At 47.3% G+C, this 27,220-nt stretch overlaps 1 protein-coding gene and 1 non-coding gene across 2 annotated transcripts; both read left to right on the forward strand.

The window, feature by feature from the left end:
* Positions 1-26,385, forward strand: NCAPD2 (non-SMC condensin I complex subunit D2; the record flags this gene model as incomplete). The annotated part of the gene is made up of 31 exons (XM_075414505.1): positions 1-82; positions 925-1,000; positions 1,123-1,181; positions 1,643-1,821; positions 2,277-2,416; positions 3,646-3,773; positions 3,858-3,981; positions 4,063-4,210; positions 4,922-5,119; positions 5,641-5,775; positions 6,336-6,420; positions 7,048-7,222; positions 7,489-7,610; positions 8,609-8,818; positions 10,731-10,905; positions 12,618-12,702; positions 12,849-12,982; positions 14,401-14,533; positions 16,101-16,185; positions 16,289-16,450; positions 16,692-16,909; positions 18,003-18,114; positions 18,425-18,548; positions 18,752-18,907; positions 19,017-19,194; positions 20,219-20,313; positions 23,087-23,167; positions 25,211-25,397; positions 25,621-25,747; positions 25,892-26,047; positions 26,221-26,385. Coding segments are annotated over 31 exons (4,152 nt in total), but the record flags the coding sequence as incomplete, so codon positions are not given.
* Positions 1,245-1,568, forward strand: LOC142364396 (small nucleolar RNA U85). Its single transcript, XR_012766273.1, has one exon. It is a non-coding gene; the product is annotated as a small nucleolar RNA U85 (small nucleolar RNA).
* Positions 26,386-27,220: the final 835 nt, after the last annotated feature.

Below are 27,220 nucleotides of genomic sequence, written 5' to 3' on the forward strand. Positions count from 1 at the left end.
GAGGATGAAGCCCAGACCCTGGCGGGGGGCTGCTCCCAAGGCCCGGATCCCTCTCACTGCTGGAGGAGCCGCTCGCCCGCAGGTGGGTCCGGCCTCCCCCCCTCCTGCCCCGGGGCCACAGCGGGGCCTTACCCAGGATCCCCACGTTGTCGTAGACCCCGAACAAGGCGCGTTTTTCCGTCCACCGATCCACCTGCTTGGGCTTCGGCGGCTCCTTGATGCGGAAGGCCCGGGTGAGCCCGGCCAGGGGCGAGGACAGGGGCACGGGGAGACCGGGCCGCACGGGCCCGCAGCGCGCCCCGCCGCCGCCGCTAATGCTCCGCTCGGCCCGCACCAGGGCCGCGGCCCGGCCCAGCAGGGCTCGCCCTGCGCCCCGCACCAGCGCCGCCATTGGGGTGACCCCGCGGGCGGGCCCCCGCCGCTGGGGGAGGGGAGAGGGAGGAGCGGTGCCGCCCGGCCCTCCGTCCCGCCGCCTCGGCCCCGCCCCTTCCGGCCGCTGCGGCCGTCGGGAGGCGGAAGGACGTGCGAGTGACGTTGCGCTAACGGTCGGAGAGGGGAGCCGGCGATTGGGCGAGGCGCAGGCAGGATCCTGCGCTGCTGGGCGCTGATAGGCTGGGGGAGGGGGGCGGGTAGAGTGCGGCCCGCGCGCGCTGTTTTGAGCGCCTGGGCCTGAGGCGACGGCGGCAGCCGCCATGGCGGCGGCCTGGGAGTTCCACCTGCCCCTCGCCCCCGCCGACCTGCTGCGGGATGGCGGCCCCGGGCGCTACGCCGTGCAGGAGGTGCTCCCCGCCCGCGAGCTGCCGCACGCCCTCGCAGGTGAGGCCTCTTCCCCCCTCCCGCCCTCGCAGGTGAGGCCTTTTCCGGCCCGCTCCCGCCTCGGGCCCGCGGCCGTAACCACCTAAGTTGTGTCCCGTTTCCCCGCAGCCTTCCGGGCCGCCTTCCGGGCGCGGGGCGCGCTGGCGGTGCTGCAGCACTTCGACCCCCTCTACAGCTTGCTCCAGTGAGTGCGGGGCCGGGAGCGGAGCGGGGGTGGGGGGGAGGGGACGCGGAGAGGCCGGTGCGCCCGCGCCTCTCCCCGGTGACGTTTGCTCCCTGCCCTCACGCGCTGTGCTTGCCCCGCAGCCACTTCCGCACCGTGGGGGCCGCCATCAGGGAGGACGCCCTGGAGCTGATGGTGCACGGTGGGTACCCGCCGCTTCCCGCCGCAGCAGGAGAGGCAGAGAGGTCGCTCTCCTCTCCCGGCGGCTCGGTGATGATGTAAAGGCTGATGTGACTTCACCAGCTGGGTTGCACCCTCGGCCCATTCCGGTCGTACGGGCCTGTAATCTTGGCGGACAGTGCGGAGCTGTGCGTGTTCGCTGTAAGGGCAGGCCGACAGAAAATCCCCTTCCTCGCGTCCTGGGAAAACGCACCTCTGGGACGCAGCAGCTCCGAGCGAGCGTCTGCGTGAGCTGAAGGGGGGGCTGCGGGGACAGGGCAGCACAGCATTTCCAAGGTTTGGGTCGCAGGGGACAGCCCACGTTGCAGCTGGTGAGATGTGAGCACATGTCTTTGGTAATCTGATGGCTGCTCTGAGTCTCCAAAGGAGAGGATGGCTGAGGGGCCTGGCGAGGAACGGTGATGACTTTCTGCCTCTCTCCAGTGGTGTCCCATCATTCCAATGAACTTTCTGCCATCTTGGGTGATTCTGGGCTGAGCCATGCAGACCGTGTTGCTCACCTCAACGCGCTCAAGATGAACTGCTATTTGCTGACTGGCCTGGCGGAAGCCTTCGAAATGGAAACCTGCAGGAGTGGTTTGGAGGTGGATCCTGGGGGGAAGGTAGGTGAGGGGACTGTAGGGAAAAGAAGATGGTAAAAGAAAATATGTAAGCTTGTTGAACTCTGTGGTATCTGTCTGACGTTATAGCTGGTTTTATTTAAACATGGTGCCGGCAAAGAGCAGTGCATAACGTGGAGTACTGGGATTTCTGTGAAACTGTACGTGGAAAAGAGCCAAAGGGACAAGACGTGTTTAAACATCAGCAGGGTTTCACGCTTCAGTGTCTGGCTGGTATTTGGTGTGCCAGTTGTTTCTGAAGAGTTCTTTTCTGTGGTCAAAGATGACAGTGATGATAATTTTAGGTGGGCATATAAGCTTCTCATACGTTTCACTGTATGTCTCTTAATGCTGTAGCATTTAACAGTCGTTCTTTTTTGAGGGAAGCAGGGTGGCGATGGTGTGTTTTATCTGTTGTCAAGCTGCTGATGTATTGTATTGTATGATCTCCTTTCTAGAACAAGAAGAACCGTACCAAGGTCTCTGGATCCTTGTGGGAAGAGGAGAGGGAGCCACTCTTGCGGCTGCTCACGCAGCTGCTGCAGCTCGAGCTCCATCAGCTTTGGGGTGGTTTGGGGGTGGAAGAAGAGTTTGTCAGGTATGGGACAGAGTGGATGAATAGTGTGGGTTGGAAGGGACCTTTAGAGGTCATCTAGTCCAACTTCCCCACAGTGAGCAGGGACATCTTCAACTAGAGCAGATTGCTCGGAGCCCCGTCCAACCTGACAATCAGTGTTTCCGGGGATGGGGCATCTACCACCTCTCTGAGCCAGCCGTTCCAGTATTTCACCACTCTCATGGTAGATAATTTCTTTCTTACATCCAGTCTAAATCTACCCTCTTTTACTTTAAAAACATTACCCCTTGTCCTGTCACAACAGGCCCTGCTGAAAAGTTTATCCCCATCTTTATCAGCTCCCTTTAAGTACTGAAAGGCTGCTATGAGGTCTCCCAGAGCCTTTTCTTCTCCAGGCTGAACAGCCCCAACTCTCTCAGCCTTTCCTCACAGGAGAGGTGCTCCAGCACTGGGATCATTTTTGTGGCCTCCTCTGGACCTGCTCCCACAGGTCCATGTCTTTCCTGTGCTGGGGGCTCCAGAGCTGGATGCAGGACTCCAGGTGGGGTCTCACCAGAGCAGAGCAGAGGGGCAGAATCCCCTCCCCTGACCTGCTGGCCACGCTGCTTTTGGTGCCGGCCAGGGTACAGTTGGCCTTCTGGGCTGTAAGCGCACATTGCTGGCTCATGTCCAGCTTTTCATCCAACCTTAAGTCCTCGGCAGGGCTGCTCTCAACCTCTTCATCCCCCAGCCTGTACTGATACCAGGGGTTGCTCTGACGCAGGTCCAGGACCCTGCACTTGGCCTTGTTGAACCTCATGAGCTTCACATGGGCCCACTAAACCGTACTGTCCCGGTATGGACCCCTGAGGGACACAACTTGTCACCAACCTTTATCTGGATGTTGAGCTGTTGACCACTACCCCTCTGGATGTGACCATCTAACCAATTTAGAGGTGGGATGGGTGACAGTGGTTTTCTGCAAGGGAGGGTTGAACGTTGAATCTGCCAGTGAGGTCGTATTACAGCCCTCTGCAGCGTGCAGGTCACTGGGAAACTAAGGAAACCATCTTGGCACAATAGCGATGTGTTTAGGAACCATTTCCTTTCTTCATGTAGGCCTTGAATTCAGATGTTGTTTGATCATTTTTTTTAAGGATACTGGAGCATCTCTCTGGTTTGAAAGAAATGTTTGCCTAGTGCAGTGTGCTAGAATGATGTTGGTTCCGGTTGTGATACTGAAGCTGACTGTCTCTCTTCTGTGGCTTTAGCTTAATGACAGGAAGCTGCTACCGTATCCTGGAGAATCCAAGTATCGGTCTGCAGAAGTACCGGGCCACACGGGAGGCTGTGACACATCTGCTTGCTGCAGCTCTGACTTACTATGATCACATGTTCAGTGAGTTCCTGCCCTTCTGCCCTGTTCCTGAAGTCATTCCCTGTTACTTTTCCTGACCTCTTTCTTCTTCCTCGTGTGTGAAAGGCGCCACTCTGAAGATCACGCAGATGCTGCAGCACTTTGAACATGTCGCCCCAGTGTTTGTGCAGGCTGTGAGCCTCTGGGCTACAGAGTATGGTCTGAAAAGCCTGGTAGGCGAATTGCTAAGGTGAGAAAAATACCCTGAGGCTTGTCTTTCTATCCCTGGCAACCTGAGGCACTCTATTCCTTGTTTCATCTTTCTGTGCAGGGAAATCGGACAGAAATGCTCGCCAGATCTGGCTCGTGATGCTTCTGGAATCAAGGGTTATGCTACCTTTGTATCTGGACTGGCTGAACAGATTCCAGCTCTGGTGCTATCCAACATGAGCGTTCTCCTGCCTCACTTGGATGGGGAGGTGCAGTTCTACAATATTGCCTTTCTGGATAATTCAAGTGGTGGAGGTGTCGCTATCTAGTTTTTCTGTCTGAAAACAGAACTTCTTTCATGGAGATCAAGTAGCCAAAACCTGCCTTTTGGAACAGGTTCTGCCCTTACCTAGATGATGCAAAGAGAACAGAAACCATGACATCTACTGTCTGGTTGTCACTCCCAGATACCAGAGAACGGGAGATGGTTGACAGGCTGCCCAGGGAAGTGTTGGAGTTGCCATCCCTAGAGGCATTCAAAAAACGTGTAGATGTGGCACATCTTCAGGCCATGGTGTAGCAGGCATGGTGCTGTTGGGTTGACGGTTGGACTTGATGATCTTGGAGGTCTTTTCCAACCTTAAAGATTCTGTGAGATCCTAGCTGTTGTCCCTTGTTCTTCAGTACTTAAGGAGTTTGTCGTTGTGTTACCTGTTCTTACACTGCCCTTAAAAGCCATTATGTGTTTCTCATACCAGTTCTTGGCTGCTGTGGACCTAGGTGGATAGCAGGGTTGGCTTGCTCTGTCTTGCAGGCACAGGCATGCTCACCTGAGGTTAATACAAAGTTCATAATGGAGAAATTCACTTAAGGCTGGAGCCTGGCACTTAGAGGGTCCAAACTCTGGGCCATCCTTCCCTTTGGCGTATCAAGTCATGTCTTTTTGTCTGTTCCTGGTTCAACAACTCTTCTTTTTGCAGAGTTATATGATGCGGAATGCCGTTCTTGCAGCTATGGCAGAAGTGCTGGTGCAGGTGCTGAATGGTGACCAGCTGGAGGAAGCTGCCCGTGGTACTCGGGACCAGTTCCTGACTATCCTGCAGGCCCACGTCTGTGACATCAATGGCCTTGTGCGTAGCCGTGTGCTGCAGATTTTCACTCGAATAGTTCAGTGCAAGGTAAGTCTGTGCTGGGGAAATGGCGTTGCCATCCCTTCTGCTGTTGTGTTTTCTAAGGGAGTTTCTGTCTCCCTGCCCTTTGTTTGCAGAGACTGAAGTTTAACAGAGAAAGGTATTTTCCCCGTGTACTGTGGTGTTTGCAATTCCTTTCTCCCAAGAGATCGGAGATCCTAGGGGCAAGGCAACTGGGGAACAGAAATTAAATGCTGCTCTTTATTGCTGGGACAGACTAGAAGGAAGACCACAGTACACAAGCTCTTTTTGGACATTGGTATGGGAAAACATTGCCCTCACTAGGCATACTAAGACTCGATTCAACAGGATCTGGGATAACCTAATCTAAGTCCTTGCTTTCAACAGAGATTGGACTAGAAGTTATCCAGAGGTCCATTCAGACCTAGACTTTTCTATAATTCTATGATCTGTGCCTTTTAGTACATTAACATGTCTGCAGTAAAATAACTTTTTGTGAGTCTCTAGACCTTCCTGATAACTTTGTCTACACTCTCATTGTGTGCTAGGCCCTGCCTTTGACTCAGTTTCAGTCTGTGGTGTCACTGGCTGTCGGACGTCTCAAAGACAAATCTGTGGTAGTAGTTAAAAATGCGATCCAGCTCCTGGCTGCGTTTTTGTCCAACAATCCCTTCTCCTGCAAGGTAATTCCAGCTGATATGATGGATATGCTAGATGTCTGTTTGCAGGCTGAACATCTGCAGTGTGCTATAGCCATGGCAGCAGCCTTTCTGTGTCTTTTGGGAGGGACAACGTAGCCTTTGACTCTACAGGTGGTGTTGCCAAGTTCAGATCTTCTGCTTTCGCTGGCTCTTTCCCAGCGTGGTGTAATTGGTAGGTGTGCTGAAGGCCAGGGGCAAAGTGTTTGATTGTGGAAAACCCTGCAGCAGTTTGATTTGAACCCGCTGTGGGTTTTCTTTCCTTAGGATCAGAATTAGTCTTTTACATTCTGCAACATTCTGCACAGAGCTGCGGCTCTTTGTGTTTAGCTGTACCTTCTGAGCTTCTGAGCCTCAGATGGGCAATTGACAGTGGTTCCCGTTCTAGGATGATGGCCAAAGTCCACTGTTCCAGTTTCCAAAAACAGGGTTATCTGAGAGGATTGACAACTTAAAGCAGGGAGGGGAAGAGAAAGGAGAATTCTAGCATTTCAGAAAAAGGAGGATAAGTAACATATTCCTTCTTCTCTTCCTGGCATCTTCAGTTAAGCTGTGGTGACTTGGCCGACCCGCTGAAGAAAGAGGTGCAGAAGCTGCAAGAAATGAGGGACCGTGACAGATCCACAGCAGGTGATTTCCCTTCTTCCCCTTTCCCCTTCCTAGGGCATACCAGGCCTTATTTTTCCTCATCTTAGATTTGCTCCCAAGTTGTGATGGCTTTTGTCTCAGATCCTGCTCATGTTAGACGGTGAGGCCAGATAACTGGGATTAAACTCACCACAGTTTTTCATATAGTGGTGTTATAAAAGGACCATATGAATATCCATGTCTAGATCAACAATCCATTTAGCTAAATATCCTATTTTCAGGGTAAGACCTGAAAATACCTATGAACACCCTCCCAGGTTTCCATTTTCAACCATTCGAGGACTGCTTGAGCCATAATTTTGGTCAGATATTAATTTAAACTTGGTTAGCCTTGGACCTGGTGCTGCCTACAAAACAATAAATAGCAAGTGATGGTTCTCTTACCTGTCTTTTTTTTTTTTTTTTTTACCCTCAGTGGTTTCTTTATTTTATGCCAAAGAGTTCTTGTCTATTCTTACTGCAGTCTGGGTGGGATGAGCAACAGGAACAGTGTCCGCCTGGGGCAAGGCAGGAAAGTGGAATTCCTAAGTTCAGATGAGTTTCTCTCCCCATTTAGGGTGTCATTTGAGTCTCTGTATTCTTCATTCCTGCTGTTGGTTTTTTTAATAGCTCCAGCGATCACCCTAGAGGAAGAGTGGGAAGCGATGCTGCCAGAAGTTAGGGCTGCCATGCAGCAGCTCTGTCAGCCAGTGCAGGAAGGTGAAGAGGAGGTGCTGGAAGTTGAGGAAACGTTGGAGAGTACATCGGAGCAAATCACTGGGCTGCTGAGGAAGCTGAATTACAAGTAAGCAGGCTCTGTAGTTTGAGATGGTGTTTATCCCAAGGGGTATGTTGGTCTCTGGTTCTCTGTTCAAGAAAGGTTTGAGCTCCAGGGTAGAGGAATGATTTCCAGTAATATTGCTCTATAGGAAGAGATTGACATGGGCACCCAGCACCAGGTGCTGGCAGGAGCTGCTTTCTCAGGTGTTCAGGGCGAAGTTGGATGATTTCCCTTGTGTTCTGCCCTAACGGGTTGCTGATGTTCTTCTCTCGGGCAATGTCATTGTCCAGGAGCGCAGCCCGCCTTGCGCAGAAGGCCCTGTGTCGCTTCCAGGGGAAGGAGCCCTTCACTGGCCTTGTAAAAGAAAACGAGGAGGCAACAGTACTGGGTGTTCTGAAGAAACTTTATACAGGTAACTATTTCAGATCACTCTGACTCTTCCCTAAGACAAAGTTTATCTAGCCAGAGCTAGACCAAAACCCTCTGGAATGCCCTGTCCCTCCTTCTGACCTGTGGGGCTTGACCTGTGTGTACTTGACAGCTCGTAGAGCTGCACCATCTCTGGATTATTTGCTTGTCTAGTAGCTTGGCATTTTGGCTGGATCACAGTAGTACGGTTATTTCACTTCTTGTCATAATAGCTCCATGTTCCCACCAGAAGTGCATTGCTGATGCTTTGACTCACATAATATCTGCTGAAGGGAGTGAAGCCAGTGTTATCCACTTGCACCCTTCTGTCCTGTCTGAATTTGTTAGGAGTTCTGTGTTCTGAACAGGTAGATGGTGGCACATATGCTTACCCTTGGTGGCCTTGACCAAGTATCTGATTCAAGAAAAGTCCTGCTTATCTGGGACCCAAGCCTCTGGATGTGTTTTTAAGACTTCACATGCTTTATCTTTGGTGTTTGTTTCAGAATAAGGTTTTCGAGCCAATCCCCTTGAGCTCATTTTTGTCAAAAGGCTACCGTCTAAATAATTTAATCTTCTTACCTTTGTCAACTCTCCACACTTGCACAAACTTTACTAGAGAGTAGTTGTGTTTGCCTTCTTCCTGCTCTGCCCTGATTCCCTTTTAGGGCCTCATCCATCTTTGAGGGGCTGTCAAGTTCAGATTAAACCCTTCAGCACTTTAATGCAGTTTACTCCAGCTGGACCATGCCTCTCTCCATCCCTGTGTTAAGCTGGCATTTCTGTGGTGAATCACTTTGTAGTACTGGAACTTGATCTACAGCATGTTGAGATTTTTGTCTTTGTAGCTAAGTCTGATGGCAGAATTTTGATTTTTGTGGAAGTCTGGCTCTCGGAAGATGTCACTGTAGGGTGGAGAGAGAAGAGTTTAAACGCCCTGAACTGTGCCTGTTTCTCTTGTACCTTCAATACTGCTCACAAACAAGTGTTTGTACTGTGCAGGCTCGTGCCCAGGTGAGAACAGTGAGGATCCTCCACGTGGCAACAGCAGCTGTAATACTGAAGAAGCTGTACCAGAAGAGCAGCCTCAAACAGAGCTGATCAAACAGGAGATGTTGGTGCAATACCTTCAAGATGCCTACAACTTCTCAGTGAAAATCACAGAAGCCATGAGCATGATCAGCAAGATGATGTATGAAAACTGTGTCTCAGGTTTGTGGAATAGCCATGGGGCCCTTCCTCCCTTGTTCAGAGTTTCCAGATCTTTCCCCTTGCTGGAGGGGGGACGTGGGAGTGGTGGAGCTCCAAGGGAAATCTTGGACGAGCGGCTCTTCACTGAGCGAATGTCATGGGCACTTCCAGCATATAGGAAAAGCAAGCACCATCTAAATGGGTGTAGTGAAGGGGTTGTGTTAGGGCATGAACGGGCTCTTTAGGAATCCATTTTTTAAATATCAAGGTTGAAAGTGTTTTTAAAACCAAGGTGACCAAAATGACTTAATTTACGGAAGCTCCCTGCCTCCCACGGGGGGGATGTATGTTTGTCATCTCAGCTCAGGTTCTCCCAAAGTAAGCATGGCTACTGAAGCTGGGTTCTGGTACCTGCTCCGTGCCCTGATGCAGCTTCAGGTGTTGTGCTGGGAACTGAGCAGTTTGTCTCATCCACCTCACCTTTCCTTAAGCTTTATTCTGTAGCTAAAAGTGGTCCTGATCAACAGGTTCTATGGCCTGGTCTTCTGCAGTACTGTAGTGAAAGACGGTTGGTGAGTAGGCCTTTGCGTTAATTCAGCTATTCCTATTAAACATTAAAACTACTGTAACCAGTTAGACCTGTTTTAAGTGCGTGTCATGAATGAGCACCCCTGAGGGGGCTGGGGCATGGAGGGGCACAGCTCCCTCTTCTCCCATCTTCCCTGGCTCATCCGCTTGCCAACCACTCGCATGGTTCTGGGGTACAGATGGGCCTGGGCACTACAGCAAACACTTCTGGGGCTTCAGCTGTATTAAGAACTCATGTGTTACCCATAATAAGTGCGTGGGCTTCCCCAGCAAGGTTTGGATGTCGTTAGCTGTTTGCACACAAAAACATGAGCTCCTGAGTTCAGTGTCTTTATAGGTAATTTGAAGTTCCAGGCTGAGAGGGTGTCCCTCAGCTGATACTTGAACACCTGGGGTTTGGCTTATTTCTCTTATGGCTGTGCAAATTTTACTGACTTTCCACCTCCCTGTTGTCCTGTGCTGCAGTGTAAGGAAAGTAAGCTGGGTGTCTGGACAGCCAGGATGTTTTGAGACATTGACTCCATTTGGAGACAGTATGCTGCTGGGTGAGTGGGTGGTGGTAAGGGATGTGCGTGCTCAGATTTTATTTTTTTATTTAAAGATTTAAGATATTTTTTTTTCTGTTGCAAATGCGTATCTTCTGGTGTGACTTGGAGCAGGGGAAGCTTGCCTAGATACAGACATGTGTCTGATAAAGATCTGAATAAAGATCCCCTATTCAGATTTATAGGTTAGGACTTCTACTGGTGTAAGATCCCACCTAACCAGAGGTCAGACTATGAACTGTTCATTGTACAGTTTCTCTAATCACTACTGTGGCTCTCTTGTGAATGCTCTCCAACTTAATGTTTTTTCTTGTCTTATGAGCAGAAGGCTGGACAGTATATTTCAGGAGTAGTTAAGCTGGAATCAAATACATTATTCCTTACTCCATTTATATGTCAAATAGCTTCGTTCTTCTGGCTACAACATTGCACTGGGACTTACATTCAGTGGCTTTTATCTGCTGTGACCATGAGATCTTTTTTTCCCAAAGCTGCTGTTTCCCAGAAGAGAATTTTGTTCTTTCTCAGACATGGTCTCTGTGCTCGTCTCCTAAATGTATCACATTTACATCTAGCTGTAATATTGTTAACCTCTGCCCATTTCCTCGAGAACATCTACATCTTTGTAGTAGTGACCCCATTCTGACTTTGGCCCTCTGCAGCCAGTAGCAGGGGTCTTCAGTGCTTGTAGGGCTTGCTGTGGGAGCAGGAGAGCAGCCGGCCTATGAATTTGTTTTTATGGCCTCTCTAATGGGGGTTAGGAAATAACTGCACTAACACAACTGTTCTTTTCTCTGCAGTGGTACAGGAAGCCATTGAGTTCTTTGTGACAGTCTCGAAGTTTGGTGTGCCCCAGGCGCTGCTTGGAGTCCGCAGGATGCTGCCCCTCATATGGTCGAAGGAGCCTGGTATTAAAGAGGCTGTGCTGAATGCCTACAGGCAGCTCTATCTGAGCCCAAGTGGGGATTCAGAGAGGTATGGCTCTCCCTCATCAGAAAGTTTTTTGGTTTGTTTTTTTTTTTCTTCCCCTGTTTCTTCTTTTGGGGAGCTGTTGGGAACAGGGTACAGATAGGAAGAGAAATCAAATTTGCCATGCTGCATGCTGAGCTGAAACACAAGGTTTATGTCCACTAGTAAAGACGCTTTCTCTTTAAGCTGTTACCAAAACTTGTGCAGTTCCAAGGTGGTTTTTATATATCTGCGTATCCCAGTCTTCCTGTGGGACTTACTGCTGAGTTTCTGCTTTTGGTTTGTCATAGTGTTCAGGTGTACAAAATTCATGCAGCAAAACTCCATCTGAGATCTTATGGAAGGAGAAACTGAGAATTATTTTAAGCGAAACTGTTATCAGACACTCATGCTTAAAATGAGTGTCTCTCATAAAGTTCACCCTTTTACAAAGCACTGCACCAAGATATGCATGCCCAAATGATCTGGGTAGGGTCACTATGTGATAGGGAACAAGAGGTGTCAGTTATGAATGTTCATCATGTCAGCTGGGCTCATGATTGGCAACAATTAACTGATTTTTTTGGGTGGCTGTTTCAACACCTTTGAGAGTCAACTGCTGTTACGGAGCCATCCCATGGCTGTGTCTTGCATACTTCACCCTCTGTGGGCAGTTGTTGCCCAGTGTCTGTTCCCTTGTTTTGGGCTTATGGCTGTAGTCACTCATCCTGCTGGGATACTAAGAGGAATAGTATACAGTGTGGTCTAAAGTTAGAGCTATCTTTTTGTTACTGGAGCTCAGGTTTTTTTCTGACAAGTCGTGCATGCTGTGGCCTTATCTGAGTGTGGGCGTTCTGCTTCTGATCTAAACAACGCATTCCTCAGTGTTTACTGGTCGTCCTACTGTCAGTTGTGTCCCTGATTTTTCAGTGTACACCGTTTCTTTATCTCTTGCATTAGAAAGGTTAGCTATTATTATTGTTGTTTGGGTGCTTTCACACGCATTTTTATTTTAATTTGATTCTTAAATCTTGTTGTACCAATCTCTGCGCGCAGCAGATGAGAGGATGTTGATGGGGTCTTTGGTGATCCTTATTGAGGATTTGCAGGTGGGAGCTGGGTACTGCTTCCACGCTTGTTTCTTTCACGCTGCTGAGGAGCTGTGTCTCCTCTCTCCTGTCGCACTTGCTCTTTTTTCTTAGCACTTGCCTACATGTAAATCCTGTTAGATACACGGTCACTAAGATAAGTGTGATTCCTGGTGAGATGCACCACACCTCGCCCTCATTTGTACCATCAGGACAGTAAAAAGCACTCACTAGTGCTTATTTCTTCTTGATAGTATTGCCTAGAGATGACTCTCCTGCAGTTTGAGCTCTGGCCTTATTTCTTCATAGAGAGATTTCCAGTTTCTTGCTAGGGAATAGTACTTTGACTTGTGGTTGAGAATGAATTGGGAAGTGGCTGGTGAGGGCATCTCGTTGGGCCTTTGAGCACTGGGAGGAGCGACAGTGCACAAGGCAGTGGACTTCCGAGCCCATGTCATGCCCATTTTTGCTTGAGCTGGGCCAGCTGGAGAACTCCAGCTTGTGGAGGGGGAAGTTTGCCTGTCCCCAGGGACCAGCTCTGTTATCTAACAGATATCGTCAGCTCTCTGAATAGGAGGGTAATTGTGACAGTTGCTTTTTCTTTACCTCTTGATTTTTTTATTATTATTGTATTTTTTCCCCCCTTCAAAGGGCCAGGGCCCAGGGCCTGGTGAATTCTCTCTCTCTCATCATGGTGGATGCATCGCTAGGAACAATACAGTGCTTAGAAGAAATAGTGAGTACTTGCCTTGTCTGGATTTGGACTGTGATCTTGGATGTCTGTTATATGAAAATGGTAGTCATTGCAGTTAATGTCTGTGTTGGTTTGAAGTCCATCCTTCTCTGCCTCTCCCTATTTGTTTTATTGCATTTCTTTTCCAGATCTCAGAGTTTGTACAGAAAGATGAAATAAAGCCTGCTGTGATCCAGCTGCTTTGGGAGCGATTCACAGAAAAATCTCAGTGCTCATCACTAGAGCGACGTGCTGCGGTGATGCTGCTGGGGATGATGGCACGGTGAGCCCAGGGCCCGATCTAATCCCGTGAGTGGGAGGAGGTACAGGGAGCTGATTTTTATCGAAGAACTGTGGGTGCTGCATCAGCTGACCCTTTGTTCTGCAGCTTCAGAATTAGTAACAAGCCCCTGGGGTAGCGAAGCCTGGAATTAAACATAGTTGTGCTGGGTCTGACCAGCACCGTCTCCAAATGAGTATGACAACATCACATTCTTTGTGTTCTGGATGTCCATCCCTTCTCTGCGTTTACCGTGTCACAGCTCTGCAGCTTTGTCTTTGCGTAAGAACAGTGAGAACCCGATGAGTAGAGATGTCTGGAGCCTTTACTATGGAGGGAAATTAATCTGCTTCCCTTTCTGGGCGTGGAAAGAGTGTAATTGCACTATAAGGTTTTCATTTCCTCAGTTTCCCAGCCCAGCAACCCTTTGACACTTAGCTTACCTGCTGATTTCTTCTTGCTCTTCCTAATTCAGTCCTTCATCAGCCAAAAATAGGCCTGCATATAATGGTGGTTATTAAGAACTTAAAGTTCTTGGCTCTAGAGTTGGAGCGATTTCTGGAGCTTACAGCCAATTCTGCATTTTGAGTATTAGATATTCCTTCCAAGGTATCTCTACCACCCCATCCCACATGCTTGCAGTGGAACTGTAGACATAATCTCAAAATTAATATCCTTCCCTAAAATCATGGGATTTACAGAAAACTGTAGATTTCTGGGATATCCCATGAGATACTGTGTCAAGTTCGGGGGAAGGGGGGGGTGGGTGTGTGAAATAAGGACAGCATCACCACCTTCACAAATCTGACAAGGGAGGTGATTTTGCTTTTGTCCTATGGATGGCCAGTACGAACTTTTTTAGATTCTCTTCTTAAATATATTAGATTCTATTCTTGCCTTCTTCACCCAGTTAACTTTATATTCCTTAGACCAGGCCTGCATAATCCTGCCTTTCAGAGGTAGAAAGGGAGGTGTGTGTGGGTGTGTGTTTTGGGGGAGTTTGTTGTTTTGTTTTCTTTCCCACAGTAGGGGGAGGAAGTGTCACACATCAGCAGTCCTGAGCTGCTGGACTCTTCTGTTTTGCAATGTTTTTTGATTTGTCTTACCCTTTTAAGTTTTGCTCCTTTCTGATAAGAAAGCAGAGTGAAAAATCTTTCTTTACAGAGAGACAGTATGCCCAGTGTTGTTCACTTTGGAGAACCTCCTCGCTTAGTGGAGTATGGATTATGCTAGTTTCTGTGGAATATCACACGCTGCTCCTATAGCTATAGCTTGAGTCATTGGATGGATTTTATTTCCCCTCCCCCTTACTCAAACCACTGCCTTCTGCAAGGCACAAGGAATATTTCTGTTGGTTACGCGTACCTCTGTAACCTTTCAGTAGCAACTCCTGTAATGCTCCCATCCTTTCCATTCCGTAGAGGGAAGCCAGAGATCATAGGTAGCAACCTGGATGTCTTGGTGACAGTAGGGCTGTCTGAGAAGGTATGTGAAGACTATCAAATGGCTCAAGAAGTATGCAATGCGATCTCCAAACTTGCCAGTAACCCTAAGGTAAGACTTCTTAGCTTGTTCTTGAGGTCATCTAGAAACAGAGTTATCCAGAAACAAAGAAAGGGAGAAAATGATTTGTACTGGGAAGAGAGAGAAGCGATCAAGTTTTTACCCATTTTGAAGTTAAATAGGTTGAGACCATTCAGCAGCACTGTCTGGAAAGCTTAGCACACATCAGTGAACGTGTAATAAAAGAGTTTTCATTAGGCAACAGGCTGAATTCAATTAGTAAAGAGTTCAGTGCACAAGAAAATCTGTTTTTCTTTCAGGTCTCTTCCTCAGATTCCCAGCTGATTTGTGTTTCCTCAACCATGAAGCCCTTTCCTCTACTGATGTTTTCTGGTGTTGTGATTCTTTTGCCCTCCCTATTAATTGATATTTGGGAGTTGTCAGCTGTATAGCTGAATATAAAACATCAAAGGTTTTCAAACCTGTCCATGTTGTGCTTACAACAACATGATGTTTGACAGCTGCTTTGTCTGGGGAACAATTTATATATATATATATTTTTTTTTTAATGCACTGGAGAGAAAACAAACCAAACTTCTTTGTTTTTTAACTCAAGCATTTAGGGCATTTTGGTTCAGGAGTTCCAACATAAAAGCAGCCCTCCTTCACACAGCACTGTCATGCTGCATTTGCCCCTTCTGCTGGGGATGTTACTGCAGGACCTTCATGAATTAATGTGTATTACAACATTCTTAAATGTTCTGAAGACGGTTGTAATTCAATTTTAGGTTGTCTTAACTCTGCAGTTAAGTTTGTATGCGAGAAGGGACTGAAGTGTAGATACCTGAATGACAGTGGTAGCTCGCTCTTCCCCCCTGCTCTCCCCCCCAAAATTCACTACAGAGAGCAGGATTGCAGGGAATTGAGAAATTTTGTTTCCAGCTACTGAAAGATGGTAAATTCTCAAGCAGTAGCTGGTTTTGGTCAAGTATATCTTGATCAGACAGCCACAGATGTGCTAGGATATCTCAGGCATTGTCATACGTGGTTTTGTAGTTCTCTGGGTTATCTTATTCCCAACCTAAAATGTGCTAGGACTGATACAGAGCATATGCAACAGCCAAAGTGTGAGGTATTGTTGGATCCAGAGCTATCCTCTGTTATTTCTACTGAGGATATTTTGCCTTCAACCAGAACCTCGTGGTTCTGGAGTACCCCTGGTCAAGGGCATCTAGTTGACTTACTGCTGGTAACTCTGAAAATGGTCTAAAGGTTTCCCTCTTCATTCATTGTGGAGAAGGAGTGAATAATACCAGATTTAAAAAGAGTAATTTTGAGATTTCAAAAAAGTTATTTTGATTTAAGGTGAAATAGTAGAACTGTCTGAGTTGGCCTGGGATAATTATTTGGCCAAGCTTTAAATCCAGCCAGTGCTGCCACCACACCTTCAAAAGTAACAGTAATGCCCCTGCTGTGTGTTCAGTTGCAGAGCAGTACTGGATGTCCCTGCCACGGGCTTAGCATAGGTTTGATTAGCATTGTGTTCGTAGCGAGGTTAACTACCGGGAAGGGCATGGTGGGGATCTCTTATGTGGTAACTCATCTGTTCTCTCTGCAGCCAGCTCTAGGAAAGAGCAGTGCACCTTTTCGACTGCCGCAGAACCATATGCTCTTTGGGTGCCTGAGTGAGACTGTGAGTAAAGGTGAGACTGAGTCAGCAGTAGGTTTAGAGGAGATGGGGTTGGGCTGTGAGACAGCCTGTGCTGTTGCTGGTATGTGTGGTACATGGCTCCCTCTTCTCATCAGGCTTTGCCCAGCCAAGTGGTAACTGGATCCCCTTCATGGAGGCAGCGGTAACGCTCATCTACCAGCTAGCAGAAGGGGCAGAGGAGATCTGTGCTCACATCGTGCAGGTGTGCAGTCAGCAAGCTCTGGAGAAGCTGCAGGAGGCTGATGGGCAGCAGGCTGGTGAGGAGAAAAGCTGGTGAAGGAGATCTGTACCCATGATTTCTAGTGCTGCGATCAGGTGGCCTAGAGTAACTGCAGGAGAACAGTGCTGAGGTGCTAGTAGAGGTGTTGGTGTGGAAGGGTGCAAGTGCTGTGAAAGAGTCTGAGGAGCAAGGAGATGGATTATGCAGTGAGACTTCGCAGTAACTGATGGGGAAGAGGTCTAGATCAACACCGAACTGTTGTGATTTTTCTTTGCCAGATCCAGGGGTTTCTCCCGGCAGAGTCTCTGATGCTGCTAGCAGTCTTCCCACATTCCTGCTGATGCACCTGGTGTCACTTGTGGGACAGGTGGCACTGCAGCAGGTAGCATATTTGGAAGTGTTAGTGAGTGCAGAGCTACGCAGACGCCGCATCCTCAGAGAGGAGGAGAAAACCAAAAAGCATTCTGACAGCAGCACGAAGAAGCAGAGACCCCGGGTGAGAACTGAGGTTTTTTTTGTCCTGTGGGCGGCTCTTCTAGTGTCCCAGCTACTGCCACAGCAGACTTCTGGAGAATGCACTCCTGAGAACGCATGAGGTCCGGGGTAACAATGCGCGCTTTGGGAATAGAAATGAACATGCGTTGGTCAGGATTGACAGGAGAGCTGAGGTCCTTGAATGACCCTGTTCAATAAAACTCTCACACTGTTCTTGGGTTGTGGACAGACAGAGGGGAGGGCATGAAGAGCCATGTCCTGGCCACGCTTATCTTCTTGCTTCAGGCAGACATTGCCTTTCTACTCATCGCCTCCTTTCTTACCAGTGCAATCTGTAGCAGTTGCTGCTAGTGGTGCATTTGTGTCCCGAGCTCTGGAAGAGGGCTTCTGGAACCTTGGTCCATAAGGCTTGAGGCTCCTGTCCTCTCTTGGGTAGTAATAATGGAAGTTCAGTAGTGGCCGCCTTCATGGGATCTGTGTGCCAGAAATACCCTGTTTGGTTAGGTCTACCTCAGAATGTTTTCCAGAGTGTAGTGAGGCTGTCTTTCTTGGGTAAGAACTGAAAAAAGTTGTGTGTCCCTAGGTATCCAGTCTCTTAGATGCCTACGCTGCTATGTCCAGAGAAGTTTGTAGTTCATTTCCTCATGCATTCTGCTTATCAGTGTCGCTACCATTTCCACACAGGAGGAGGTTACTATGAGATTTTCCAAGCAGCAGCAGTTGGATGCAGATTTGGTCGCTGCGCAACGCCCATGTCTCTTCCCTTGTGTTGGCATGTCCCTTAAGTTGTGCCGGACTCGGGCACTGATGGCAGATGTGTCCTATGTCTGTCTCAGCTTAGCAGCTTCAGTAGCTTAGGCTTTCTTTCCATTGGTGTTCTGTGGCACGTGGACTGGCAAATCCTGGACTACCCTTCACAGCTTCATTCAGTTCTCAGGGAAAAGTGGGTTATGAAACTCTCTTGTCAGTCTGTTCTCAACTTCCGTCATGCTGCTGGTAACTTGCTTGCACCTCTCACCCAACGGAAGAGTACTTCGTGAAGGAAGGAGTTACTGTTGCCTGTCATCTTTTTTACAGTCTTCCTTTCTGCACAGAGCACGGGAAACGAGACCACTATGGAGGAGGAGCTGGGCCTCGTGGGAGCCTCTGCTGATGACACTGAGGCTGAGCTCATCCGCAGTATTTGTGAGACAGAACTTCTAGATGGTAAGTGTGGCTGCCACCATGGAGCACTGGCTCCGTCTGCCTGTGTGAAAGAACAGGCACAGCGGGTAACAGATCCAGAAGGAGGAAGGCTGTTTCCTTCAGAAGGAAACTGTCGTTTTTGTCCGGTGTCAGTTTCTATGTAGGCTGTCTGTTTCTTTGCTCTGCCTCTCTGGAGGTGGTTTTTCAATGGTGAAAGTGAGTCAACCAGTTTCTGTAGTCTGCAGGAGCTCTGGGATAAATTGAGTAACTGTTCTTAAAGGGATATGCAAACAGCGCACTTATACTTGCAGTCTTTATCCCCGCTGTCTAGGGAAGCACCTGTTCTCTGCCTTTGTCCCCCTGGTTCTCAAGATCTGCAACAACCCTGGGCTCTACAGTGATCCGGCGCTCTCGGCTGCTGCAGCCCTGACTCTTGGCAAAGTCTGCATGATCAGGTAGTGCCTAGCCATGCCCGTGTTCTCTTCCCAGCCTTGCTAAAGCACAAGCAAACATTGCAGCTCCTTTCCTGAGGAGAGAACAAACACAAAGGATTGATTTTTTTTTTGGTTGTGGGTGGTTTGGTTTTTTTTGTCTCGCTGCTCTCTGAGAGGTAGAATTTTGATACCTATGCCTTCTTTTCTGTACCCTGTCTCCTCAGCTCTGAGTTCTGTGACTCCCACTTGCGCCTGTTGTTCACTATGATGGAGAAGTCCGCTCTGCCTGGTGTGAGATCCAATCTCATTATTGCAGCAGGAGATCTGGCCATCCGTTTCCCCAACCTGGTGGAGCCTTGGACATCGCATCTCTATGCCAGGTAGCGCTGCACTCATTGCTGGGAGAGGACAGGTGATGAGAGCTGTTGGGTATCGGTAACTTAGATACTCATTCGGCCGCTTTCTGCGGTAACTATATGCTTCTGTCAGGTTGCGGGACCCCTGCCCAAGCGTGAGGCAGACAGCTGGACTGGTGATGACTCACCTCATCCTCAAAGACATGGTAAAGGTGAAGGGCCAAGTAAGCGAAATGGCAACTCTGCTTATAGACCCAGAGGAGGCAATCATGGGAGTGGCACAGAATTTTTTCAGTGAACTCTCCAACAAGGCAAGTGAATGCTCAGGGGCCTTAGCTCACATGAATGGGAAAGGGCTGGTGGAGGCTGAGTCAATGATACAAGAGTTGAGTTCTGGAGAAGGTGTGTCAGTGGTGTAGAGCAGCTGTCTGTCCCTCTTTGTTGCCTAAATGAGGGTAGATAAAGGAAATTCTGCAACACGAGTTTTGTTTCAGCCCTAGTGTTGCTGAACTTGACCTCATCCATTCACATTGGAAGGCAGGCTCCAAACCAGTGCCTTGTCCCTCTTCTTTCTTGCATACGCCTAGCACAGGGTTGGGAACAGTTTTCTGCAGTTTACTTTTAGGCCTTACAATAGAGTTCCCTGACTTTATGGCTCAGGCACTGTATCATCTCTGAAACTTTTCAAAGCTGTTCTTGGCTGTGTGGCATTTGAGGCAGTTACAGACCAAGCAGGTAAGAACAGTAGCAACGTTAGCCCATGTATGCTGTTCCTTCAACATGAAGGCTGCTGTGGGCCCTTCAGAGTTTGAAATTTACTGCCTGAGAAGCTGCAATGGTACTGGGGTTTTACTGTCTTGGCTCGCTGTGCAGAAAGCAGAGCCTGCTGCCTGCAGTGTCTGTGATAAAACCATGAAAAAGCAGTGGGAAAAGGAATCTGGATTGGGCTTTTTCAGGCAAGATGGGAGGCAGTTCTTTGAGCTGAACTGCTGTGTAAGTTTCCTTTATCAGGAAGCTTTTTTGTTGGGTTGTGACAAGGTTGGAAAGCAAAGACACTGCATCCAAGTCTGCCGAAGAGCAGAGCTGTTGCAAACCAAGGGTTGCAGTTGCTCTTAGCTTGTTGGTTGGTTGTTTTTTTCCACCCTTAGCCTAAGCCAAGTAGTCCCAGATAGGTTTGGCTGGCTGTGTACAGCTCGTTTCAAAAAGCTGGTGTTTACAGTCAGTAGATTTGGGGTGGAGAGAAGGGAGATAATTTTAAGTGGGTAGCTTATTTGGCTTCACTCGAGCTGTCCTTCATAGTTCTGTATCTCATGTAGAACCTTGTATCCTGCACAGGGTAATGCCATCTATAACCTGCTTCCAGACATAATCAGTCGTCTCTCGGATCCTAACTGTGGCGTAGAAGAGAAATCCTTCCACACTATTATGAGGTATTCTGGGGCTGAAGAAATCTCTTTTGACCAGGACTACACTTATGCAAAGGGGGTGCCAGATCCAGGGAAGAGAAACTACAGTCACATATACAAAATGCTTTTTCAGTTTTTCTGCTTGATCTGACTTCTTCAGTCTGCATCTGAAATGGAGTCATGCTGAGGAGAATCGATTCTAAAGCCACATCGTTGGGGGTGAAGAGAGACTCCACAAAGAGTTTCCCCTAGCTCATTCAAAATTACTTTCCCTCTAGAAAAGGAAAACAGTTGGGTTTATGAATGGGAACGTTGATATGCAACATTAGGAGAACACAACAGTTTTTAAAGACTCTGCCACCTTTGTCATTTTGGTGACCTATTGGATTTTTGTAAGCAGTTTTAGTAAAGCTCTAGTTAAGGTAACAGATTTGAGTTTGGGGATTCTTTGTTTTGTGTTTTATTTCAAGAAAGCCTTACTCTATAGTGTAGAGACATGTTGGAATATATCAGTCTGAGGGTATTAGTTGCTCATAAACAGTACAAAGGATGTCTTTCGTGGTAAATTACAGAAATTTTCCTCTCATGTCTGAAACTTAACCACATGAGGGTTTTTCTGAGTTTCCTGAATCCATGTGGATTACAGAGGGGAGTGTTGAACAAAACAAAAGTATTGCTGTTGCGGAAGAGAAGAACAATAGAAGTCTCCAGTGAAATTTCAACTACTCTTTCTGTCCATGAGACTCCAGTTCATATAGGAAGAGGGATGGAATTTTGGACAGGTAGGAATTACAAGGCACATTAGGTGCCTATTAAGGTCTATTAGTGAGGCTGACATTGAGGCTGAAAATAATTTATGGCTACAAAAGTATAAGGATGTTTTGCTTCAGCTTTTAATAAGGACTGTAATGTGAAATAATGGCAAATACAGCATGTGGCTACTGACCGCACGTGTAGAAGGGGCAGTTAGTGTCTGAAGTGGAAGCGAACCATCACAGAGAAACAAGAAGGGCAGTATGTATAAAAGGAACGGGACATAATTCTGAATTTTTCAGTACAATTTTTAATGAATGTCAAACTGGAGGTGTTAGCACAGACCTAGAGAATGATAAGTGTAGTACTTGTGTTAAAATGTGATTACTGTGGTTATGACAGCTGTAGGTGGACTTTTCTGACTTCCAGCAACATACAGGGAGAAAACTGGAGATGGCTGGCAAATAAGAGAAAAGGAAGTATTGATTTAACAAAGTAGACCAGTGTCAAATTAGTCTAAGCCTAATTAATTTTAAAGACGACCTGATCATCAGTTAGCACACCACATCATATCCTTTAAATGGGAAGAAAGGGAATAGTAGTTGAAACTGAACTATTTCCCCATGTAGCGCTATACAAAATGCTTACATTGCGGATAGGATCCGGTTTAACTCGGAAACCATGCTGGACAAAAGCACAGGCTAGGAAGAAAGCAGTGCTCCAGGGATATTTGCCAAACTGGAGAACAGGGAGGTGTCAAAAAGATAGGGCTGGTGGGGGAAGCATCACTGTTAAAGGACTAACTTGTGGAGAATGAGAGAGGGTTACAGTAATAACTGAGATGAAGGCTAGCAGAACAAAGTGTAAGGTTGAACGATAGAAATTGTTTAACCTGTTCTGTAAAGCTATGGCTAAAGCTAGAGATGCATTCCACTTGGTATTTTAGCAGTCAAGTTATTTCTGTTTATGTAAAGGGAAGTGTTGGCAGTGGTGGTGAGACCTTGCCTGGAATGCTGCCACAGTTCTGGTCACTTAAGTGAAAGAAAGATGAACTAATGCTGGAACAAATGCAAAGGGAGGACTGTTGATCCCGTCTCTGTTCCATATCTTAGAAAAGAAGCTTGGTGTGGTGGTTGTAGACATAACAAAGACTGAACAAGGATGTGTTTAGAGCAGTTATATCAAGGCCAGTGGCAACCTGACTGAGCTTAAGTTAGCAGAAATGTTGATACACAAAAAAGGGAGGCCAGCAGGACCTTCTTAATAAATAGAAGTTATTCAGTGATTTCTGAGGGCATCATGCAAAATGGGGAAGTACTTAACTGTGTTAAAATCTATATGTCTCTATTCCACAAGAAGCTAAAGCAAAGAACTTGGGATCAAGTTAGCATTTAAGTTCTATGTTCCCACTTTAGCGCAAAGTAATGCTCACTTTCACATTGATCCAAAATACAGCAACACATCGTTGGCAAACTGATAATGAAAAAAAGTCACAGGAACGGTTTGGGGAGGGAGGGGGGAAATACTTCATGCCACCCTATTCCCCCCGAAGTCTGCTCATCAGACACACTAGTCTGCCAGTGCAACTCGTGAAGCAAGGAGATTGTCTGGAGGTGTTGCACGCTCTCAAAACTGGAAGGAAGGGCTGATCAAAAGTCAACACTGCTGCCTTTCCAGCATCTCTCCTACCTCAGACCCTGCACAGACATTAGCACTTTTCATTCCAGACCTGCAAGGCTCTTTGCTTTAGCTGGGTTTCTTAGTTTCATCCTAGGCAGGTGCTACTACGCAAACGTGCAGTTTCAATTATGTGTTATGTCATAGCAGCTGTCCCCCAGCAGGGACTGTGATTACTATTTGAAATATATATATGCTTATAGCTTCTCCTGAATCAAGTCTGAGGCATGCAGAGCTCTCTTTTCTTTTTTTGGAGGGACTACCCAGTTGATCACTGGATAGGACAGCTGCAAGCATCCCATAGTGTAGGCAGAAGTGGGGTTTCCTGTCTGGGCTCTCAACTTTGTGCCATTTTTTTCCTTTGCAGACATCTCTTCTCATATATTACAAAAGACAAACAGACAGAGAGCTTGGTGGAGAAACTTTGTCAGCGGTTCCGGACTGCCAGGTGGGTTGTAATCCTAATTTTCCTGACAAGCAAGTCTGCTTCTTAGGAATTGTTACAAGAAACTAGCTTGCATACAGTGGTTTTAACAGATTCCTATCACGTTCTTCAAGTGGCAAAGTGACAAATGCTGACATAACCTGGATGAGGTCCCTTTTTCTATCTTCTTCCTAAAAATACATGAATAAATATGTATAAATTAAGGCTTCTGGCCTTATTACACTGTGATTGGCCCCTCTTAGGGAAAAGGTTTTGTGACAATTTAGGTTGGCATTACAACTGAACGAGGAGACACCCCACGTGTGGGTTTTATTCATGTTTGTAGTCCTTCTCCACAGGCTGTTCCTTTGCATCTCAGCTAAGAAATCTGTGTGTTCAACTGAGAAGTTGGGATCTCCCCAGCAATCCTGCCTGGGCTGATCTCAGCTGTCTGGTTGGTGTAGGCCTGTCCTGGTTCTGTGTGCATGGGCTGCTAGGTACTAACTCTGTGCCTGGGACTCTGTTTTCTTATTCAAGGGCTTGTGCCACTACACATTTATGCCCTTGCTCTACTCTGTCCGCAAGATGCGTGCGCCTTGCTCGTGGTGCTGATTACACAGTTCAGGACCCATCCTGTGAATCTGGGATATGGTTTTGCTTCCTGGGTGTTTTTTTTGTTGTTCCTTTTCCTAAGCTGTAACTTCACTGACACAGACATACACTCCCTCTGCGACCCCCAAAAAGATAGTAGAAATTGATCTGCCTCTGTCATGTACTTTCCTTCTACCTTCCACTGGATTCGATGCACCTTGCCTTCCTCCATTCCTGTGGTTTTCCTTCTCCATCGTTGTGGCTTTGCCCTTGAGGTTTAAGCTGTGTCTGCTTATCTTGGCCACTTGTACACAGTGCCTGGGCATGTGACCTGCTCAGCTGCCTCAGGGAGTTGCATATTCCCCAGAAATATTTGGATTTTGTTTCCTGAGCTGGAATGGAGGGTGGCCCCTCTCTCCAAAATTGCCCCCCAGGAACGCTGGTGAGCTCTTCACGCCACATTTGTAAAGAACCATCTGCATGTTTGCCATATGTAGCCTTTACTAAAATGCCCTAATATTTCTGTACCACAAAGATGATCGGTGTAATGCACACTAACGGTAATGCTAGAGCGAGACTCTCCCTCTGGGCTAAAACAGGAGCTTATCAGAAAATATTTTGCAGCCACCATCACCCTCCTCAGCATTTCTGGAGCTATAAACATAGCAACGTGCCAAGTATCATTCAGACTTCAGATCTGGAAGCACCTGGATGCTGCAGCTTTGTTCTCCTTCTGTCTGTGTTTGGACAGTGCATTCTGAGAGCGTGTACGCAAGACAGACTTCTGGACTTTCGCTTTGTATATACTGATAATAGGGGATTTGGCCTAGCTTTTTTTGCTCCCATTCCATCACAGTGAGCTACATTAAGGATGTTAGTTAGCACTTCTTTTTTTGCCCTCCTTTTTTTTTTAGTAACTTTTGCTGGAACTTGAATATAGTTCTCCTTTGAACCAGCAGTTGTTATTTGTTCACTTTATATCTTAATGAAAATGGCCTTCTTTATGTAACTGGCCAGGAAAGAGAGCAGGAACATCAAATAAAGACTATCTCAAACATGCAAAAATGAGCAGCCAGAGGTTTAGGGGGTTTTTATTGTTCAGTTGAAATAAGGCTCACCCAGAAGAAATAAGGCTTGCCTCACTGAGTGTATTATTGCTGGCTAGGAGGGAAAAACTTCTGTCACTTCTTAAACAAGCAACAGTGTTCTTTAACAGTGAAGCAGTCGTGTTTGTCTGACAGGCACTAAGGCGGTGTCTGCGATGGAATACAGTGCTGGCTGTGAAGCGGTTGGGATGGTACAGCACAGCACTCTGTAACTGACCTGTAATAGAACAACCTGAATCTCATGTTCTGCAGGGCAGAAGCACCTGCAGGAAACGCTTTATCCTCATGTGCTGTACTTCTAGGTAGGATGTGCTCATCCTTATACACACCCCTTTTCATAAGAGCTAAGGGTAGTCTTTGTCTTTCCCAGGACCGAGCGTCAATATCGAGATCTGTCTCACTGCCTTACTCTGCTTCCCCTCTCGGAGCGGGGCCTTCACAAGCTGCAGGACAACTTTGACTGCTTTGCAGACAAGCTCCAAGACCCAGCTGTCTACAGTTGCTTCCAAACCGTACTGGCTCGATTCCGTAGAGCAGGCAGCAAACCTGAGACTAAAGTAAGGACGGGGCACGCGTGTCCAGGCCAGGAAAACGATTGCTTTTTACACACGATGATTGGAAAGCCCTGCAGTTCTCCATACTAAGCAGGCTACTCCTTGCTCCCAACAATTTATTGGAGAACTCGATGGCAATTCTGCTATGGATGTAATACTTCTCTCCCTCTGACCTTCTCTTTTTTTTATTTTTTTTTTTCCTTCTTTTTTTCCCCATCTCCATAAGGCTCTGGCTGAAGAGCTGGAGCAGAAGCTGTCTGCCTCCCATAACCGAGGGCTGGATTCGGCAGAGACATGCCAGGAAGGCAGCGGAACTCCAATGCCAGAGCCGGCCAAGCAGAAACCGACAAGAAGTACGTTCCTTTTGTGAGACTGCAGCCTTCCCCCGATCCTGCAGTCTAGCAGAGACACCTAGGGATTTTTCCTCACCCTTACAGACAGAATGGCTGCTACCTTTCTCAGGGCATTTTTTGTGTGTGCTTATTTTTTCTTGGCAGGTTCACGCCGCCAGCCCCTGAGTGCAGCCAACAGGGATGAAGATTTTGTAACGCCCCAGCCTCGCGCTCTCCGAAATCCTAAGCGTGCCCAAAAGCACCCTCCAGCCAAAAAAGCTATTATCACCTTCTCCAGTGATGAGAACAGCTCTGAGGATGGTAAGGCATTGTACTTGTATGCTCAAAAGCTGCAAGTGGAGAAAGACTATAGATTTAGCCCGTAACAGGCCGAAGGTGTGTCGGGCTCCAGGGCACTGCTTAGGCTGCCTGTAGATTTCCCTGTTCAATCAAGGCCGTGGGGTGCTGGTTATTGACACCTTTTCCTCTTTTAGAGCTATTGGCAGAATTAAAAGAGGAAGAAACCCCCACCAAAACAACTCCCATCACCAGATCTTCAGCCCGCCGCCTGCAGTGAGAGAACCATCTGCCACTATCTTTAAAAATAAAACTTGTTTTATGCAACAGTCATCTTTTCTTGTCTGAACTACCCCATAACGTGACAGTGCTTTAAAAGAGGACAAAATGGGAGTTATACACCAGGCTAAAACAATTCAAAGCCTGTCTTTTGATATCTCCAGAAAGAAAGGCAGTGATGAACATAGCTGCCCCTTGGACTGTTTTTGCCCTGGCTTTGCCGATGAAAGTAAGCTGCTCTGATTTAAAAAAAAAAAAAAAAAAAATCTTTGGAAGACAGTCTTTCTAAGAAGAGCCAAACTCACCACTGAGTAAAAAAATGCTCATTCCCTTCCCATTTCGTACATGGTTGTAAATGCACTGTTGAGCTTCTCTTAACACAAGACCGATAACGATTTTGCTGGGTTTAGGCCTTTATGTTTGATCCTTTTTGAAGTGCTCGCCCTGCAAAGCCCAGCAAGGCTTTGAGGGGAAGCTACCTGCATCTTTTTTTTTTTGTACAGATCTCCTCAAAGAAGAGTTGAGGGATTTGGGGCTGAGAGGGAAGAAAAGCTAAGACTGTAGCTAGGGTGCTTCAACAGAGAAAATGCAAACTGAGCAGGGAAAAAAAAAAAATTAATTTTATTTTTTTTAAAAGGTGTCAAAAAAACCCTGTAAAAACTTTAGAATTATCTTTGCATGACTCAAGTTACCAAATATACTGGTAACTTTGGTTGTCTTACTGCACTTTTTGGAATGTATTTGCTGCACGTCCAGTTATGTTTCAAATACAACTGGCACTTAATCTCTTTCCTTCCAGGAATGCCCCATCAGTGATCAAGTCAGTCCTGGCACTCTTTGGATTGCCATGTGAATACAAAGTGCCCTAAATTTGAATTTGTGTTAATCACATAAACAACCTTTAACCTTCTGTCTCAC

This window comes from Opisthocomus hoazin, chromosome 1, assembly GCF_030867145.1.
Source record: "Opisthocomus hoazin isolate bOpiHoa1 chromosome 1, bOpiHoa1.hap1, whole genome shotgun sequence".
Taxonomy (NCBI): domain Eukaryota; kingdom Metazoa; phylum Chordata; class Aves; order Opisthocomiformes; family Opisthocomidae; genus Opisthocomus; species Opisthocomus hoazin.